Source organism: Lineus longissimus, chromosome 7, assembly GCF_910592395.1.
Source record: "Lineus longissimus chromosome 7, tnLinLong1.2, whole genome shotgun sequence".
In the NCBI taxonomy this organism is placed as follows: Eukaryota; Metazoa; Nemertea; class Pilidiophora; order Heteronemertea; family Lineidae; genus Lineus; species Lineus longissimus.
The window spans coordinates 18,833,831-18,853,998 of record NC_088314.1 but is presented as its reverse complement, the minus strand read 5'-3'; the positions used below and the strand labels follow the sequence as shown (position 1 = coordinate 18,853,998).

The following is a 20,168-nucleotide window of genomic DNA, read 5'->3' as shown; positions in this document are numbered from 1 at the left end:
TGCTTGCCCTGCAAACCCTGGAATGAAGCGTCTTGATCTAACTTTCAGCAAAATGACTCATGGGGCCTCTCTGGTTCCTTGCCTTGTCAGCTATAGAGGTGCGGAATCTTGGTGAAACTTCTCAGTAACAGGACTTATGGGGTCTCTCGTTGCTTGCCCTGCCAACCCTGGGATGAAGCGTCTTGGTCTAACTTTCAGCAACATGACTCATGGGGCCTCTCTGGTTCCTTGCCTTCTCAGCTATAGAGGTGCGGAATCTTGGTGAAACTTCTCAGTAACAGGACATTGCTGAGTTTGAAGGATGGGAGAGAAATTCCATGGTGTTTGATTATAACCGCCAAGCCAAATTGATCTTTTGAAGACAACCTCCCAACCAAACGACTTGTAAGATCACTTCGCAACCGTGCTGCTGTCTCTCTTTAAACATGTTAAATGGAACCAAACTCACTCTGGATGAATTCATGTTCGCTCTCGTAGCAGTAATGGGCACATCACGTGAAGTGTCTTAATCCGAACAGACATCAAAGACAGGCTATAAAGCAATGCATCTGATATGATTATCGGAGGATAATGAATGCTCCCTGACCTTATCGCGTCTTCTGTTAATTCGATTAATAAGCACTCCCCATCAAGAAGACGACCAGATTTTCAATCAGTATCATAAGGTATACTACATTGAAAACTCTCTTTGTGGACACCTCTCTTAGGGGACACCCTCTCTAACAAGGACACTGACTCAGTCCAAATTGGTCAATTCCATTCAGTCTAACCTCTGTAATCAGGACACCTCTCTTAAGGACATCATTTGTCAGTGTCAATGGTGTCAGTGATAGAGAGGTACTTATGTGCGTTAAAACACGACATGTGATTTTCAAACATAAGTGAGAGTTATTTTTATCCAAGAATAGTATCTAAAATATATAATGTCTTCTTTTGATCTCATACGATATAAACACGCTCTCATAAAAGCCTTTTATGCTCACTGTCGTTAGAATATTCAAAGACGGAATATAGTATCGATTTCAGGTGATATATAGAATTGATGAAACGGGAGACGTGAGGATAAGATGTGCGTTGTTGAAAACACGTCGCAGCTTTAAAGATTTGTGGAAGTGGAGTTGTGTCGCTGAGAAATGATAAGTTATTAACCCTTTCGGTGCGGTTGACATGCATATAGCACCGACCTGCGATCAAAATCAAATCCAGTGATTACCTGTTTACCCGTAGACAAGGGATCTTTTAACGCACATAGCAGCGATAATAATCGCAGGTCGCAGCAATCTATGCCATGCAGCAATCTAAGCTACTCGTCTGCGCATCACCTTACCGATGTTTCCACATTATCATTGTCGGCTGACGTGTGTTTATTAAGGGGACAGTTGCAGGAAACGGTTGACTGACGTACTTGATCAAATCAGAGCTGACATCCTGGCAAGGTCGCTGGCGCGTGAGAGCATTTTATTGATTTGTGAAAGGTTACACAATAAGCTCATCATATCACATGTGTCATATGTCAATTTACTCCATTTAGTACATTTGTCTCTACGTTTAGTTGGTGCTGTAAAGGGGTACGCCATTCGTGAATGCTAGTGGGTCAGGAAAATAGAAATGCAGTTATACACAATGCCGTAGTGCAGGTATCATGCATGCAACTCTGCTAAAACTTTGTATGTATAGTATTTGTATATATGTCCACACAACGGCATAATTGAAAGATTCAGTGCAATTGGAAATTTTCAAATTTACAAATTTCTAATTTTAAATGAACGGCGTAGGCCTTTAAAAATTGTTTGACATGACCATTTATTGAAAGTATCTCAGCGAGCAATTTCTGATTGTATCATCTGTGCGATGAATAAACGAAAAAAAAGAAGAACAAAAGAAAAAATGCACATGGATAAATCATGGTTTTGAGAGTAACTGGAGATCAATGTAACAGTAGACAATGTGATTAAATGTGTGTGAAATATGTCATCCTTGATGAAAGTCCATTAGCAATAAATAATTCTGGGGAAATGATCTAATTATCTAACCATCAGATCCACTTTGCAGAAACCTGATAGTGTTAACCCTTTCGATTTCCAATTATCAGCTAATGTCCAAATAATGATGTTTTCAGAAGTATATAATTATCTGTCCCAGGAAGGGTTTATCCACGTTTTGATGGGTCGTTATAGTGGCAATTACTGAAGAGTAGATGCCAGGATAAGATGAATTGTATACCTTATTGCCCGTATTATGTCGATGGTATAGCCGCTATCTAAATTTTGATCAGAGGTTAGAGGTGGAATGCCTCGAGACAAAACGGAGATTAATATCGGCCTTGACTCCCAAGAACAAGATCAAGGTGAATGCAAAGTTGGGTGTTCAGTGCAACGTGTGCTTACAGTTACAAAACCAGGCTCGACAAGTCCTTCATAAATCAAAGTCGGAAAGTACTTTCGAGACACTTCTGATCGGGGATATTTTGACTTCTCGATCTTTTTTCAATCAAATGAAAAATGCAGCCTGCTGCATACATGTAACAATGTTTGTAACAATATCATGTTGTAATCCTGACATCACTTCATAGTTTTACTCCCAAACCACGTGTTGGCTGCTCGGAGCAGATCTGCAGATAGAGGGAGATGAATGCTGTCCCTAATAAGCTGCTCTTTCAATGTATCTACAGGTTTTACTCTAAAAAAGTGATTATTATCACGTGGTGATGTGCTGATTTCTGGACTAATAAACTCTTCTCTGCCTTATATTACAGTCTCTTGTGAAGAAAGCTGAGGCTGCTTACACTGACTACAAAGCTGCCAAGGATAAGAACAGCGCTCTTACACCGACCCAATCCCCAAGTGCCGATAGTCATGCAGAAGTAAGTTTTACTTCATTGTATTTGGGGGAAAGCTAACCCCTGCCATTGCAATCAGGATCACTTTCCCCCACTTTACCTTCTAAAATGAAATTGACTCCAGAATTTATACCGTCTTGGTCTAAATTGGTATTCGTGACGGATATTTCGGTACTATGAGTAATTTAAGGGAGATACCGCTGGTTACTGGCTATCAATTTACGATGGGTTTAATGATATCATGAGGTATTTCGTGACTTCTGGGTAGGGTATTGATAAGGTTGCGGTTGATTTGGAACTGTTTGAAGTCTGTAGGATCATGTTAGATTCTTTAATGTGAGTACAACTTTCTGAGTCTAAATTTGTTTGTTTTCATGTTCAGGTAAAAGTCTGGTTTGGTAATGTGGTCACTTTTTTGTGGGGTGCTTAACCCTGTATGATATGAAAATGAACAAAGGTCTAGAAGGGCACTTAGTTCAGCCTTTAGGGTAGAGGCAAGATGTTGCCTAATGTATGGTGGGGAGGGCAGGGTGAATCAAAATAATCAAAACAATTACATTGCCTATTCATATTTATGTTGTGATTGATTATTCATCCTTACCTTAATTATATCGTTAATTTTCTTTGTTAATTTTGATAAGTTTATTCGATGAGGCAAACCTTCTCTTTTCAAAATTAAAGACATTTCCTTTCACTTGACATGAAGCGTCAGTCTAGCACCTTGTATAAGAAATGCCTCAGACCTTCAATTCAAAAATGTCTCGAAGTTTGACTTATCTAGAGTAAATCCTTTACAATCCTCTAAGCTTCCATACAAATTAGGAAGACTGGCTGTCGTGCTTTATAGTCTATTTCACAAAAAATGGCACTGCAGGAAAAAAAACATTGCTATTCACTTCTCTGCTCAGGCAAGCATAGGCCGAAAATGGATTCCACGTTAAAGGGGTTAACTAAAATAATCATACTGTTGAAAAAAGGGTGAGAAATGAACAGACTTTACAGAAGTTGGTCCATGTTATTGCTTAGAATGATAAATTGCGGAGTGATTACGAGATGATTTCTAGACAGAGCCCGGCTTGTTCAATTCTCAATCGGCTTTGACAGCTGTGGTGGTTAAACTAAGTAACATTGTGACATCTATAAATCAACCAAAGAACCACTTTGCTCAGCTGGCTTGAGTCTTCTAGTTTCATGTCGGTATCAACGCAATAGGTAACTCGAAGTTGTTTATTGGCTATGATCTTTTTCTGGTAACTGTCGCGACAGTACATATATATATCTGTTTATTCCTCCTATATAGAAGATTACAAAAAAATTCAAAGCAACATATAACAACTAATGTACACTATTTACATACTTCTAGCTGTTGTCAAAAAATATGTAGTCTTAGGCAAGAAAAACATTTTGTGAGAATTTGCGTGCGAAAAGGTCACGATTTATGCGACACTAAACATATTTTTTGAATACGAAGCAGGGCTTGCAGCTCTAAATTAAAATTAAAACTCCATCAATGATTTTTAGGGAATAAAGGTGTGCTTTGTTTGAAATCACCTTCAACGATTTGAAAGGAAATCTCTTTTTTTGCGTCAGAGAACAAGATATCGCTTACATTAACTAACCTAAGACGATGGTGATTTGTTTACTTTCTGTTTGTTTGTTACCATTTTTAACGAATAGGCCGGCAATGTGACATGTTCAGATATATGTCCGGGGTGTCCGAACCCCCAAAGTGTGGTATGTACTGGGCGTCCATGTTGGATTGCAGTTGTCCCCATGCGTTTTAATAAAGCAGAGCGGATCCGATTTATCTCTTCAACAGTGACACTTTGAAGAGGGAGCACTCTGAAAATACAACACTCGATTCATCTTGCTGTGGTCATTGAGCAATAAGATGTTTAATTTGCCACGATTTGGAAGTTATGGATAACATAAAGATTGGATCATTTTTTGATGGAATATATACTATTTACACTCCAATTCTCGCTTGAGTAGTGTGGGAACTGCGCTTTTTGCTCTAAAGAGAAGAAAACGGAATGGTAAAATTGTTGTTATTTTACAGTCCGTTCTGCTCACCAAATCGCATGGAGAATACTGCCTGGATGTAGTGTATATATTGTGCACTAGGTTGTGGCACTAGCATCCCCATAGGTGGCGCTTTTGATCGGGAATGGACAACCCTCTTGAATGTTTCTATTGATGGTGCACCGTGGCAAGTCGATTGCATGCGGAATTAACCCCTACCAGCCCGAGACTAATATTCCCAGCCAATCAGAACCTAAAAATGTCATTTTGGGGCATAGTTTGTACTTTTTGTTGTCTAGGTTCATTGTGTACAGGGTGACTCAAAAGAGTGAAATTATATTTTTTGGTTCAATCTGTACCTCTATAGTTTATGTTGTTGATTTGTAAAAGCCATGGCCCGGTTGGTGTGCGTTAGCAGTATTGCGTGGCGTGAAGTCTTAACGCTGCTGTTGCAAGTGAAATTTACTGAAGAAGATAATGCTAAGGCATGCTAATGCTGGCACCTTTAAACACAGATTTAGCAACTCGGCCCAGAACATTACAATTTGTTTAGTTCGCCTTTTAGTTTGTGTTGTTTTGTTTTGTTTTCTATTTTATTATCATGACGATAGCTGCCCTCTGTCTTAGGTGTTGGTACAGACTTTTGATTCGGATGTGCATGCACCTACCTAAATCAAAAGAAACGTTACAAAGACAATTTGTGTTTCTTCATCTCTTCTCTGAGTTGTCTGTGTGCAGTAACTTAAAAAACCCTTTCGGCTGTAATAAAATTACGACAAATCAAAATCTATCGCCAAAGCATGTGCTGTGCTGGTTTTCTGTCGCACTGCTTCGACTGCGCAATATGGCAGTAGTCGCCATCGCGCACAACACTTTTTGTAGCTTAGTGTCAGCTCGAATGTGTCGTGTCTCCGTCTCAAATACTGAAAGGCACCTATTGCACACGGGCAACTTAATTTGGAGTGGCTGTCAGACTGAACTCAAACTTCAGTTTTATGATTAGTCTTCAGTCAGCTTAATTTGACCATTAAGCAATGTGGTCTGATATGACTCTGCCTATGGTTCAGAATTAAGTACCCCGTGTGCCCTTCATTTTGTTACGATGCCTATCTTTGGGGCAGACTGCCTGACATCTGCCTGGCTTCGTCCTGTCAGCGGTTGTCTTTTGTTGTGCGCTGATACTATCATATCAAATTCTAATATTGCTCAAGCACAGCGCACACGTGCGACTAAATCTAGGGCAAATGATATGGCAAATGAGTGGTAAAAAATTGGCATTGGTGATTTGTCATTATGAGGGAAACAGACAAGTCAGATGAAGAACTTTTCAGTCTCTCGGTTTGTCCCTTTTAATTTAGTTGCACGTGTGCTATGTACTTTTGGGTAAAGTTTTCTGGTAGGTTTTCATTTCTGGTGCAGGTCACATGAGATATTGACTTTGTCAATTTCAATCCGAATCTGGCGGATTTCGTCTAATTTGATGGTGACATTTCTAGTTTAAAATTCATGGTGATCTGACGTGTTCGGTAAACAATTTACTTAAAGGAAGAACCGTTACCGCGAATCATTGACAAAAACGCGCCTACGTCTGAGAGTGTCTTCGGAATTTACAATGGGGTGAGTAGATTTACATATGTAAACAAGAGTGAGTTACATTTACATTACATGTATTTACAATTTTCAATAATTTACAGTTTACATTATACAATATGCTTGATATGCTTAATTTTGCACATAATGATTTTGATAATATTTACGTTTGGGAAACCAATATCTAGTCAAGAAATAATAAAGACTACATTTTATTTCTTCTTGATATAACTGATCAAAATTATATGTCCATCTTTAATTGGCTGATTCTGTACTTTAAGAAATATTCTTGACCAGTCTCAAATCATAGATTGGGCGGCTGCCTGTGCAAGCTACTTTTGGTGCAAGCAGCCCAGCTAAGCTCTTAAACAAATTTATCAACAGCTCGATTATCACATTCTTATTGCATCTGATTCAAAGTCTTGATAATGTCATATTCTTCATGATATAATAGAACCTCTCCACTAAGGACACCCTTGGGACTGACAAGTCCTGTCCTTAATACGGAGGTATCCTGATTACGTATTGTAGAGATGACCCATTCGGGACAAAAGCCACTGTCCCTATTAGAAAGGGTTTTCTGCAACAAAGGTGTCCGTCGTTGGAGGTTCCAATGTAAACCCATGCCAAATGATCTTTCAAGAGGGTGTTTTTGCAGCCAACATTTTCCTATGTTTTTTGCAGCAGTTTTCCAAATCCTTGCCTCCCTAAATTATACTGCTAATACCTAACCAACTATTCACAGGAATAGCCGACTGACAGCTAGGCCAAGCCGGCAGTAGAGAAAACGATAGAATATTATTAGGGGAAAGTTTGGGTTAAATTGAAAAACTGTATCCGCACCCGACTGTCCTTGGGTCAGGTCGGTGTACTGGTCAAAGTGATTTGGGTGTGATAGAATAGTTTTCTCATTTTCCATAACACATCTTGATATAAAAATCTGTATTTATATCATTCACTTGCCTACTTTATTTTGTTGTGCACATCCTTTTCCGACAATGTATTTAAAGCCCGCAAACCAGAATTTAAATCACCGCAACCTGTGACCACGATCACATGCAAAAAAATATCTTTTTTGGTGGTCATCGTAGGCTGCTACAAGAATTGGTGATCTGCAGTTCCAGCGATTAACATGCAGACAAGTGATCTTCTTGTCGCAAATAGCAGTGATTATAATCGCTGGTTGCAGCGAATTAAATTGCTCGTTTGTGCGGCGATTTTTGTCTTGGCTGCTTGCTAATGATTAGCGCTCTCTAGCAGCTGTGGGGGAGATATTGATACGGCACAAGCGTGGAGCTCTCTGAGCCTAATAGCATTCCGCGATGATGAGGTCACTGCAGCTGCTGCCCTCTATTTCCCCATCGCTGAATTACAGGCAATGTCGGACAAACATGCGGTTTCGTAATGGATTCAGGCTTTCTAACTAGGGCAGTTAGATTCAATCTGGCACATGTCCGAGTGTTGGAATAACTACATAATTGTTCTGAATATTTCTCTCTCTGATTCATGGTATCATTCATGCTAAAAACAATGCAGGGTCAAAGATAATTGACTTTGAAATAAGCTCAAATGCGTAGAAATAAGTGTCGATTTCCGACTGTCACGTGACTAAAACGTCATCAATATCTTATTCAAATGACCTTGTGAGCTATAAATAGTAACGTCGCGGAATGCTATTAGCTGATAAGTTCAATAATTAGCTCTCTCTGGCAGCTATGGGAGGAGTCGGTAATATGCTGATAGCCTACGCTGCAACTAATCATTTACAAACTAGTGATGGCGGTCGAAAATTCAAATGCATTTATCGCTATATGTTTGCAGATTTAGTCCTCTGCTAAATGAAAACGAAAATATTTTCGTGAATATTTTACAGAACTGTTGCCTTCACTGGAATTCGAACCACAGATCTTTGGATTATTGAGTCCACTGCTCTAGCTACGATGGAGCTATCAAGATTCCCTCTTTAAAAACCTGTATTTATCATAGTTGGTCAACAGTACATGTACATTGATGGTCCGCTGTAGGCCTACTGCTCCACCATCTGTGATTGAGCTGTGGAGAGTCCATGTTTTTAAAACTTGTATCTCTCATCGTTTGTCAGCAAATTGTCAACTGTTACAATAACCTGTTGTCTCGATTGAATCAGATGCTGGACACACATCCCTGCGGTCTCTGTTCCAGGTCCAGTATTATAATGCCAAGAAACTTAACGATTATGACGCCAACGGGAAGCTAAAGGATGGTTACTGCGAGCTGTCGTTAAACCCCCTTCCACATTTCAACTTCGTCAAGGTCAACACTATGAATAGTACGGTGCATGTGCCGACCAATGTATATGACAGGTGTAAGTATTTAAGTCCTTGGGCAGAACACCTTGTGTTTGAAATGTTTGAGCTGGAAATGATTGCTGTGACCGGCTGTTAAATGTTAAAATGGCAATGTGTTTGATAGGTATTTGTAAGTCCTTTGGCAAGCCTCTTTGTCTTATATCTAATAGACATTTGGCTACGGCAGCCAGTCATGCCAGTGGAAGTTCCGCAGTATTTCAGCATTGGCAAGTTCATTTCAAAAGTGTGGTGCTTGTGCCTACCAACATATATGACAGGTGTAAAAGTCCTTGGGCAAAACACTTTGTGGTAGAGCGAGAAATGGTTTCTGATAAGTTAGATCAAATCTTGGAGAAAACTTCAAAATGTACAATTATACAATGTGGCCCCTTGCTTTGCCCCCCCCCCCCCCCCCCATATTGCCTATATCGAATTTCAATATACCATTTCAGCCAAGCCTGTCCTGGACGGTGTTGCCTGGTCAGAGAAATTGGACGCGATCTTCAGGGAGAACTTCAAAAAGGACAACACACTGACGTGGCAGTATTTCGGTAGTGCCACTGGTTTCTTCAGGATCTACCCTGGTATGTAAATTTCATTTTGCTACCCTTAGTAACATTTGGAGAGAAAAACGGCTTACAATATGTAAAATTGATCGAGTTATGAAGTTTTAACAGATTATAGACAGTTCTAGAAATGACTCCCTACTTCATTTTGACATTAACCACACTTGGTCCCAAAGTGTTCAATATTACTGTGAGTATGTCATGTTGTCCATTTGTAGACCTTGTGAACAGAATATAAACTGATGTTATATCATGCACAGCTGTGAAGATTCCATCGAAAGTATTCTGCTTGTTCCCCTACCCTACCCAAAAAACATCAGAAGAACCGTAAAACTTTATCAAAAGCATGAGTTTTTGATTCCAAAGTAGGCCATGTCAAAAGCAGTAAGGAGTATCCGAGATTAAAACAATTGAATAATCTTTCTAAAACGTTTCTATGTGTCAAGTGTCAAATAGAAATGTGTCTCTTAAAGAAAGGAATGTTTTGGCACATCGGATGGTCAAATTTTGTATTCAAACTGGACTGGAAGAACCATAGTTGCAGAGATTAAAATGTTTATAACTTCAGTTGAATTCGTTAAAAAAGATACAGTGTCGACCTAATTAAGCCAGTTGAGATGCGCCTGTACAAGGCCTATTTACCTGTATAGGCCTATGTGTAACAGAGGCTCTTTTATTGCATTGAAACATTATTTGTTTTTCTCCAAATTACACGTTATGCGTTTCCCTCCCATGAAGGTATCAAATGGCACCACGACAGCGTAGACCTGTTCGACTGTCGTACGCGACGATGGTAAGACAAAATATGGTACCACGTGCACAAAGCGTCTCTCACTGTTTGAATTACTATGTGTTGTCGTCGAGTTGTGTTCCAGTGTTATTTTGTCACATGTTAGCTGTCGTGCACGTCATTTTGTCTCCCTTGTCGACGTTTTCCTTCACCAAAAGGAGACTTTTCATCTTAAACATGTTAAATTTAGACTTTTCACTCCTTTCAAGTTTTTTCAACAAAATTGTGGATATAATTGAAAAAGAATATTAGAAATATACTTCTAATGGGTACAACCCCTGGGGATTTGAATAAAACAAAGTTTCGCCAAATGAAGTAAAATTCACCAAATTGTTTAAGCTACAATTCTGTGCAGGTCCTATCTGCTGAACTTTTCTGTGACTTTGTCGCTGTTAAAATCCACGGTGTGTCATAATCCACTGATATTTTTGGAATTTTGCTAAAAGTAAATAGTTAATCCCAAATCTCGACAGCGATTTACGACATCCTGGCACCCGGAAAAGTCCATTCCCTTCTCCAGTCATGTTAGATGAATGTTACATCCTGTCTAGGTGTTTTATGGAATGCGAGTCTTCCTGATACCATTTTCTATGATGTTCGTGCCAGGCTTGGCGAGTGGTAGCACAATGGCCTAGGCCCGGGGTAGGGTAGTGCCAGCCATGAAAAAGGGGTAATTGCAGTTAGGCTAGTTACACTGTAGCCTGAAGCAGATGGGGTCTTTTCAACCATGGAAGATCGAATTGCCTTGCCGTAGCTTAGTAAATTGCGCTTTAGTTGCAGTGTGCGATCATACATGAATATTGTATCATACATGTATCATAGGTGTCTCTTGGAGGGTCAACACACCGGGCTGGATTGATTTTTACGACAGCAGAACCCAAGACTGGTAAGGTTGAGGTTTAATCCCAGGCATGAGAGGTGGTGGCCATGTGTACAGTTTTTCAAAAAGAGTTATTTCCATCGGAGAAATCGAATTTTTTTATAACTATGGCCTGTATATCTGGTGACGGCTGGAAATGTGAACACCCTGTGAAATCGGCAACATCTCTTTGAGGGCTTCCACTTCCCCGAGGCAAGCGTAACAACCTCTCCGAGTGAATCAGCTTAAGATGAACTGGGACCTTGTATATTGACTATCTATACAAATGTAGGGTTTTCTCATTGCGGTGATGCTATGCCAAGACCCAAGGCGTTTTGCTGAAGTCGTGCTTGTTCTCCAGTTCAGGTTTTGTTGTTCGAAACCATGTTTTTGGGTTCCAGAACTACATTATGCATAATCCTTTAAAATATTTTTGAGAGCATATTTGAGTGTGAAACTCTGAGTATCCTCCAATGAATTGTTGATGCCGGAAGACAATTTTGTTCATCTTTCTAGGGGAAAAGGGTTCAGGGAGAGATGAACAGTGTTCGTTTTCTTAGCTTCAAAATAATTTTGACAAGATACCTAAGATTGACATAATCCTGGTGATGGGTGCTTGGTGCAGGTTAAAAGTCTATTGGACGAGAAAAAGCAATTCAGAATTTTATGTCTGTTTTTACTTAGTTTGTCACCTTGTTTAATTTCCTCTTTATCCACTGTCTGTACTTTCGATGTGCACCTTAACTTGTAAAGTCCTATGTTCTGTAAAGTGTATAGCTTATATTGGAAGTTTCCTGCAAAATAGATATGTCTTTTTTGCCATTTTGAGAAAAACGGTTTCAAAGATTAGAGTCTTACTGAAAATGCATTGGAAAAGTTTGGATATTTTTAATCATAAACGTTTTACTGTACAGTCCATGTGGAGAGACATTCAATAGACTACATATAGTCCTGATCACAATTAATTCCGTCCTAGTTCGTGTCAGTGACACGTGGCGACGTACGCCCGAGTTGCGCGCCGATAGGGACTTTCGGCAAGTCCAAAATTGACGCCCGTGTTACGTATCCTTATCGAATTTACGTATGACATTTTCCCATCCTGTACAAAGTGGAAGGGTGAAATGAATATGATTCTTCCAAGTAACTTCTCATTCAAGTACCATTTACATGTAAATCAGCTTCCCAATCGCATATCACGCATCGGGAATGTGCAAGATATGAAAACACCATACTTGCCGAAAGTCCAAGTGACGCGCTTATCTCTCTTTCTTCGAGTATAATACGGACACTGGGTAGCGCGTCAATGACACGATGTACGGGATGTCGTTTGTGATCTGGACCGCACAGTTTGGTAGTTAATTCTATAATCAAGTAACGATTCAGTGTTCTGATGTCTCGATGTTATCCAAGACAAACGGGATTGTCATGGACGATCTCCAAAAACGTTTGAATTTTCAGGTACATCCAGGCTGCCACGTCACCCAAGGATGTGGTCATCCTGGTGGACAGCAGCGGGAGTATGGAAGGACTCCGGAGAAAGATAGCCATTGAGACAATCAAGAAGATCCTGGATACACTCAGTGATGATGACTTCTTCAACGTCTTAGCTGTAAGTACTAGGTGTTAAATAAATCATTGTCAGTTCTGGATGTTAGATAAAACATTGTAAGTACTGGGTGTTAAATAAAACATTGTAAGTAATGGGTGCTAGATAAAACATTGTAAGTAATGGGTGTTAAATAAAACATTGTAAGTACTGGGTGTTAAATAAAACATTGTAAGTACTGGGTGTTAAATAAAACATTGTAAGTTCTGGGTGTTAGATAAAACATTGTAAGTACTGGGTGTTAACTAAAACATTGTAAGTACTCGGTGTCAAATAAAACATTGTTAGTACTGGATGTAAAGTAAAACAATGTAATGTACATACGTTCATGTAGTAAATAAAACAAGTTTAACGATACTACTTTCTTCAAATTTTCATCAGACAAAAATATAATTGCTATCATATCATTGTTTAATAGCACGTGATTATTCTGTAAAATTTCATCTTGCAATATGCGATGAGCTCCCTCTAGCCAGGTCGTGTTCTAATAAGTAGCTTACTGTTCCCTTTCAGTTCAACAGTACCGTCCACTACCTTGATGACTGTTTCAATGGAACTCTAATACAAGCCAATGCTGACAACAAGAAGGTAAGGTTGCTTAATGGTTTTACTGAATTCAACGTATCAGCTCTTTGGGGTTGGGGGGGGGGGGCTAGACTCCTTGGGTTAAGCTACTGGTTTGCCACACAAACATGCATGTATGCCAGCAAAAAGGGGTGGGGGTTTGAGTTTTGTTGTACCCCCTGGTGTGGGTCTATCAAAAACTCGGGAAAAACGCTGCTCTTCACATGTAATTGAGAGCACATCCCTGTCCTAATTACAGTAAAATACCTTAGTTTGCTATAGTATTTGAACAGGACAATTTCCCCAGTACCTGATAAAATTCTTATCGTCTTGTTTCCTTGTTCCTTTCAGCGTATCGTCGACAAGTTGAACATTGATGGCTACATCCAGCCCGGCGATATGGCCAACTGGGAAAGAGGCCTATCAAAGTCGTTTGAACTGCTAGAAACGGCGAACAGCTCGCGGAGGCTGTGTAACAGTGCGATTATGATCATCACGGATGGCGCTCCTGAACACTATGAGAACGTGTTCAAGAAGTACAACCAACCTGTCAAGGTAAGAACGGAAAATGTATCTATTTTGATCAAGATGCTGATGATGATGATGATGATTTTGAAGAAAAGTAAATTCTCGTATGGCACTTTATATTGTACAACATTCTCAAAGCGCTTTATGTCTATCCCCGGTCTATCCTGAAATCTGGCAGTAGAAACCAGATGAGCTGCTCAATCAGCGCTACAACCTGATGAGTACTGCTACCGATTTATACATCTGGGTGGAGTCTATGGCATGTACGGCAAAGAGTCTTACTTAGTATCTCATGCTGCATTGGGGATTGAACCAGGACCTCATGACCGCTAGTCAAAGAACCGAGCCACCACAGCAACGCAACTCTTCCTCCTCCTCTGATGATGATGATAATGATGATGATGATAATCATGGTGATGAGGATAAAAAAAATAGTGAACGCTTAACCCACCTTTCAACTGGCTGTCTTGATCGATAAATAATTGGAAATCGTTTGTCTTTTCAGCATCGTGTGTTCACGTATCTGATTGGTCGAGAAGTGAGTGACAAGCGACAAGTACTGTGGATGGCGTGTAGTAACAAGGGCTATTACACCCACATATCCACGTTAGCCGACATCGAGGAAAATATTCAGGTACGTTTCTAAACTGAGCAATAAAAGGAGAAAGTGTATGGAAAAGGGTAAAGTTTGTAAGGGGAACAATAATCCAAAGGGGCATTTGTGTAATTGAGTCCTGTTTGGAAAGGGAAAGTTGTCCTCTGAGGAAAGAAAGGGGAATATGTATGGAAAGGAGGGTACTGTAAAAACCCAGAAATGAGTGGGTGCTGCTTATTTTCTTGTTGTTCACCTTTACAGAAACAGTCATGTATATGATTGGGAAAAGAAAAATCTACGAAACTGCAAAATAAAATGTCCACGAATATTACTGGACCATGTTAAACAGTTCATGGACAAGATCAATCTTTCTCCGTCATTTCTTAAATTGTAGAAATACATCCACGTGTTAAGTCGCCCCTTGGTCCTCATCGACAAACACGACACGATCTGGACCAGTGTGTATTTTGACGCCGCGGTAAGGACGAATATCACTGTTACATTATCACAGTGTTGTGTGTAAATAACTCACTTTTGTGTTCATTTTGTAGATAATCATTACATGTTTGACTCACTTTTCCATTGTGCAAACTGTACTCATTTTCTTTCTATAAATACTCACTTTTCCATATTTGACTCACTTTTCCATTGTGTGAGTACTCGCTTGTGTGCTTATTTAGTATATACATTTCCATGTATGACTCACTTTCCATTGTGTAAATACTCACAAATGTTTTCATTCTATTTCTGTACATACTCACCTTTCCATCAGTGTATCACTCTTCTATAGTTGTCTCACTTTTCATTTTCGACTCGCCTTTCCAATAAATAAATAATTCACTTAATGTTTAACTGAGTTGTTGTACTCACTTTTCCATTGAGGGTTTGCATTGTTCTAAATAACCATGTGCTCATTTCTTACTATAGTTTACATTCACTATACTTTCTCACTTCCAGTATTCAATTTGTTTTCATAATTGCATGCATTGCCGAAGCTACGGCAATGACTGCAATTAGGGAACCACACTAATTGCCTTGGGGCTTCCTTACTTGTCTGAAATTGGGTATTTTTGTAAGTGACGGTGACATATTACATAACCAGAAATACTGGGCGAGTATTTTTCAACTTTCTGAGTTTACGCCGAACGGGTTTTCTCTGGCTAACCAATTTGATGTCAGCATTCTAATGGTACTACTATTTCAGCAAACCGTTAGGAAAGCTACGCAGTCGGGCACTTCTTTCAAAATTTTCCATGCCATTTGACTGAAACTTCCATCATGTCGATCACCGAACCTATTTTCCAGAACTATGTCGATGTGATGGCCAGGCCGCTCGCCTTGGCCGAGATTCACCAGACCGCATTCACCAAGGCCTACCACTCGGCTTTGGCTCACGAATCGAAGGTAGCCTTTTTAAAAGAGTCATATTTGAGAAAAAAAATTGGTGGAGGTTTTTTTATCCTGGACAGTTGAGTTACGCAAACTGGCAACTAAATGTAGATGGTTATGGAATTTTTGCAAAATGTTATATCTGGTTAGGGTCTTTGAATTGTGTTGATAAAATAGTGATGAGTGTACCTCTTGCACATTTATTGTTCAATTGAAATACATTAAGTATATTCTTTAAACTGCCAGATTTTCTGCTTTTTGGCCTTTCTACCTTTTTAATCACAAATCTTATTTCGGCAGATTGCAGAATTCCTCTTAGTTTTTTCCAATCGAATCTTGATTATGGCAATGCAAGATAATTTGCAAAATCAGAAAAAATAAATCGCCCACAATAAGTTGGCAGTTTACACTATATACTGGAATTTTAGTTTGTCAATGTTTTTGGAAAATTTGTCTTGCTTCTATTTATAATTTTGCATGTTTATATGGGACTTGCTTGCCCTCTCTGCCGAGATGATTGGTATTTTTCTACCCATCAAATCAGTCGAGAGGGGCATCTTTTGCTGCCATAGCTTATATCCTTGTTTACTCTTTTGTGTGTTCGTTAGAGAACCCTGTATCAACCTTGGAGTGATGAGAGGTGAGACCTGAACCCTTTTGGTGCGCAATCCAGTGTTTTTTAGTGTCGAATGTAGTTGGGCCTAGTTGCTCGATCGGTGTACAGCTTCAAGGGAGGCATTTTGATTTTGGTGTACAATTGGCAGACATCTGCAACAAAATGGTTAAGATCTTTGAGTTAAGTTCTGAGACCTTGAAAAAAATCTAAATAAAGTAACAGTTCCCAAAAGCTCTATTATTGTCTTCAGGTTTGATGATACATTCCCATTCGACTGGTTATTGCACACCACCTCACATATTCTGACTTCAGCTCGGCACTCCAAGGTTGGCTAGCTGGTCTCTCTTCTCTTAATGACTTGTAGTGTTGTACTAATCAATGATAATGGTAATTATTGCATTTCAGGACAATCTGAATTTTTCATGGTAATTCAGAGTTTTCGTTATATCTAAAGATTTCTTGACAATCTTTTTTCATAATAATCTTTTTTATGATAATTCTTGATAAATCAGATTTCAGATTTGATACAGAATTCTGGGATATATTTAGAGATGTCATGAAAATTCCAAGTTTTCAAATTTAAAAAAATTAAATTCGTATAAGATTTTTTCATTATACATGGTTATACATGTCCATACCCAGAAGTTTTTAAAGTTTCATAATAATGGTCTTATGAAACTTTCAATTTCATGACATATGATTTCATGACAGTTTCATCGATAATTCAGTTTCAAGTTTAGAAAATTATCTTGAGTTCTATGCAATTTTGATATCTTTGCATTATGACACATGAACATTTTGTAGTTTAGTGCCCAGTGTAGCCACAAGGAGTATGCATTCATTGTGTTCACCCTATTAAGTTTACTGACGACCGAAACTGGAAAATAGAGATTACTGTATACTAGGGACGATGACATAATCTTAAACTTGATAAAGTTAGAGATACTTTCTTATAAATTCAACTCTCGTCTCTTAAAACACAGGGATTCTCAGAGGCAAATGTAGAAGCCGCAGTGATCGCTCATCCTCAGACCCGGAATGACATAGTTAGTAGTGTTCGCATTCACAGTGTTTCATTGGCTGTTAAAATGTTGTACTTGCTTTCAAAATAACTGAAAAAATGAAAATTGTGTACAACTAGATAAATGTGTGTGATAAATGGATAAATGATTTGTATCAATTGATAATTGATGTGTATCAATTGATGAATGATGTGTATAAATAGATAGAAGGAACTGTCCCTCGTTTGTGCAACTGTTGTCCCACTGCTCTCAATCTGTAAATTCACTAAGAAAGAGTAAATAATTGGGAATTTTAAATAGTGCAGTGTAAGTGGTGTTCCTACCAGTATCTTGGGCCAGGGGCTGCCTTCGCTTTTCATTCTGAGCTTGTCATAAGTCAACTTGTTTAGTTTCCACAACTTATTGGTGAGAAAATATCTTGGATTCATCTTTAATTGTGATTGCAAAAAGTTTTTAAAGAAAATAATCTGACAACATGTCTATTCTCATTTGTTGTAACTTTGTATGCTTTATTACAATAGTTATTTTGAAGAGAATGACAAGCAATGTTTTAACACCCAGTATAACGCAATACCATTTGTGTTATAATTGATAACACTTCTTCCGTTTCCCATCCAATTATTTGTTAAATATTAATCAAATTTGTTGTTACGGATTATACTTCCCATGTTTCTTACTAATTTATGTATATTGCAGAGGATTCTAAAAAATTGGAATATATCTTTGTTTCTAAAAAAGTTTCTAAAACTACATCGCTGTAGTATAAGGCCAAGTAATCAGTCGTTGATGCTGTTGCTGTAATGTGTGAAAGAAAGCTTTATCGTCCAATATCTATAATAACCTCTCTTTTAAGTGCCTCGAAACCAATATAATGACCTAGGATGGAGATCCCAGCTCTCTTTACCGTTTAATCTAAATATTTTCGACTAGGAAATTTGCATGTAAAATGAATAAACTAAATGTTATGACTACATCGAATTTGAATAATAGATGGCTATTCCTCACATATATATTTGTAATTGAGCCCTTCTTAACAGAGTAGATACCTGTTCAGGATTTAGCCCATTCTATGTAGAATTTTCAATCGCAGTTCCTTTTGCTTTGTTGAAATTGCTAAAATCATAATTGTCTGTTGCTCGTTTAGTACAAAAGTGCCACTGTGCCAGTCATCTAAGACAGTTTCTTTAGGAGAGGTGTTTCACGGATAGAATTTAATGTTGAAAAAAGAAAGCGATATCTGTAATTGATGACTGGCCCAATTGGCAAAATAAGGCTTTTAAATAGCGTAAAAAAACGGTAGAGAGCAATTTTCCAGTCACGATTTTGTCACGTGTATGCATTATCATTTTCAGCTTGTAGTAGTTAGATAATGCTTAATTTCTTTATCTCAAAGCCAATTCAGTTTTGAATTAGCTGGTTGGTTCGATGTCACCCCATATCTGATATTTCAACATTAGCTCAGTAGTATGCAGGTCATTACAGAACAACATGACCTAGTGACCTATATTTTTATGACCTTGACCTGAAGCAACCTACTTCGATATGAGCTTTGACCCTGCAGAGTCAAACCTCCTTCAAACATCATTCTCTTCGGTCATAATTTCCTAATAGAAAAACAAACATTTTGTTATCAATATCTTGGATAATATTCATTGTTCCCACATTAAAAAGAGGAAAATGCCTTGTTTGAATTGTAATTTGGAGGGTGTGGGATGATATGCATTGGAGTACACTTCCCCGTGACATTTGGTGCAGATACATTATAAAAGATGCCACCCACTGGCCATTAGAAAATTGATGCTGCAATGAATTGCAATGATTGCTATTTCGATGCAGATTACAATGGTTTACTTTAAGACTCGATCAATACTCTAGGCATACTAACCGACTTTATTTTTCCATAACCTTTTCAGTAATCACATTTTGATATAAAGAGCAATAATAGAATGCCCTTCACATTTGAATGCAACACTGCACTATTTTCCCCTATAATTGTTGTTTTTGGTTTTCAAGTTACAGTAGTTTTTAAAAAGAAAAACTGAATTTTATGTCCTCACTAAAACGCAATCTGTTCAGGAAAAATGCTCATTTCTCTTATACTGAGAAAAAAAATGCACTCTGAATTCAAAACCAGGTTTATCCCACTGTATCCAACCATAAACATCAACTCTTGTGCATTAAAGTCTCTGCCTGGAACAAATTTCTGTCCAGCCTTCATACTATTTGTTCCCACATTTAGAACAAATTTCCTTCCGGTTTTGTGAAGCGTGTATTTCTGCCCCACTTGGAACCAGGGTCTGCCCGTCTGAACTATGCTACAAACCCACTACCAATACACCATTTTGAACCAATATTTTCCCACAATCATGACAATATGAACAACCTTCTACAAATGTTGCAAACATTCTTCTACAAAAATTTCTGGCCACATTTGATGTAACCACTCTTCATGTTTGAAATCAGTTTTTCATGTTGTTTCTTCCTCCACTACACTCCCTCTAGGTACCCATGGAACTCCTTGAGCAGGAGGCACCGGCCATATTGCAAACTGAAGGAGAGCATTTCCACGTTTTGAATAAGAAGGTTGGAGCCTTGGTTTTGCCATGAGGCATGAATGTCCAACGGTGATGCTTATTTTGGGTTGTGATATAAGAATTAAATTGTCAACAAAATCGATCAGTTACGAGTCTCGTTCTGCTGAACCTAATTGATCAGTTATTGAATTAATCTATAATATATTTTTCTTCTGTATCTAATGGATCAGTTATACTGCTGATCAGATATGAAGCCCTTTCTTCTGAACCTAATTCATCTGCTATGTGTCTTTCTCTGCTGAACCTGATTAATCAGTTATG

At 38.6% G+C, this 20,168-nt stretch overlaps 1 protein-coding gene across 9 annotated transcripts in view; it reads left to right on the top strand.

Annotated features, from left to right (window-relative positions):
• LOC135490974 (voltage-dependent calcium channel subunit alpha-2/delta-3-like) overlaps positions 1-20,168 on the top strand; it is a 148,552-nt gene that overhangs the window by 87,805 nt on the left and 40,579 nt on the right. For 7 of the 9 annotated variants that reach the window (XM_064776572.1, XM_064776574.1, XM_064776568.1 and 4 more), the window contains exons 4-13: positions 2,756-2,863; positions 4,517-4,573; positions 8,633-8,795; positions 9,231-9,362; positions 10,957-11,020; positions 12,452-12,602; positions 13,113-13,187; positions 13,515-13,718; positions 14,197-14,325; positions 15,592-15,690. In XM_064776572.1, the coding sequence (XP_064632642.1) occupies positions 2,756-2,863; positions 4,517-4,573; positions 8,633-8,795; positions 9,231-9,362; positions 10,957-11,020; positions 12,452-12,602; positions 13,113-13,187; positions 13,515-13,718; positions 14,197-14,325; positions 15,592-15,690 (1,182 nt within the window). Of the gene's footprint in view, positions 1-2,755; positions 2,864-4,516; positions 4,574-8,632; positions 8,796-9,230; positions 9,363-10,082; positions 10,138-10,956; positions 11,021-12,451; positions 12,603-13,112; positions 13,188-13,514; positions 13,719-14,196; positions 14,326-14,680; positions 14,765-15,591; positions 15,691-20,168 lie in introns of all 9 variants that reach the window. The other 2 variants (XM_064776573.1, XM_064776569.1) reach the window with 2 other exon arrangements.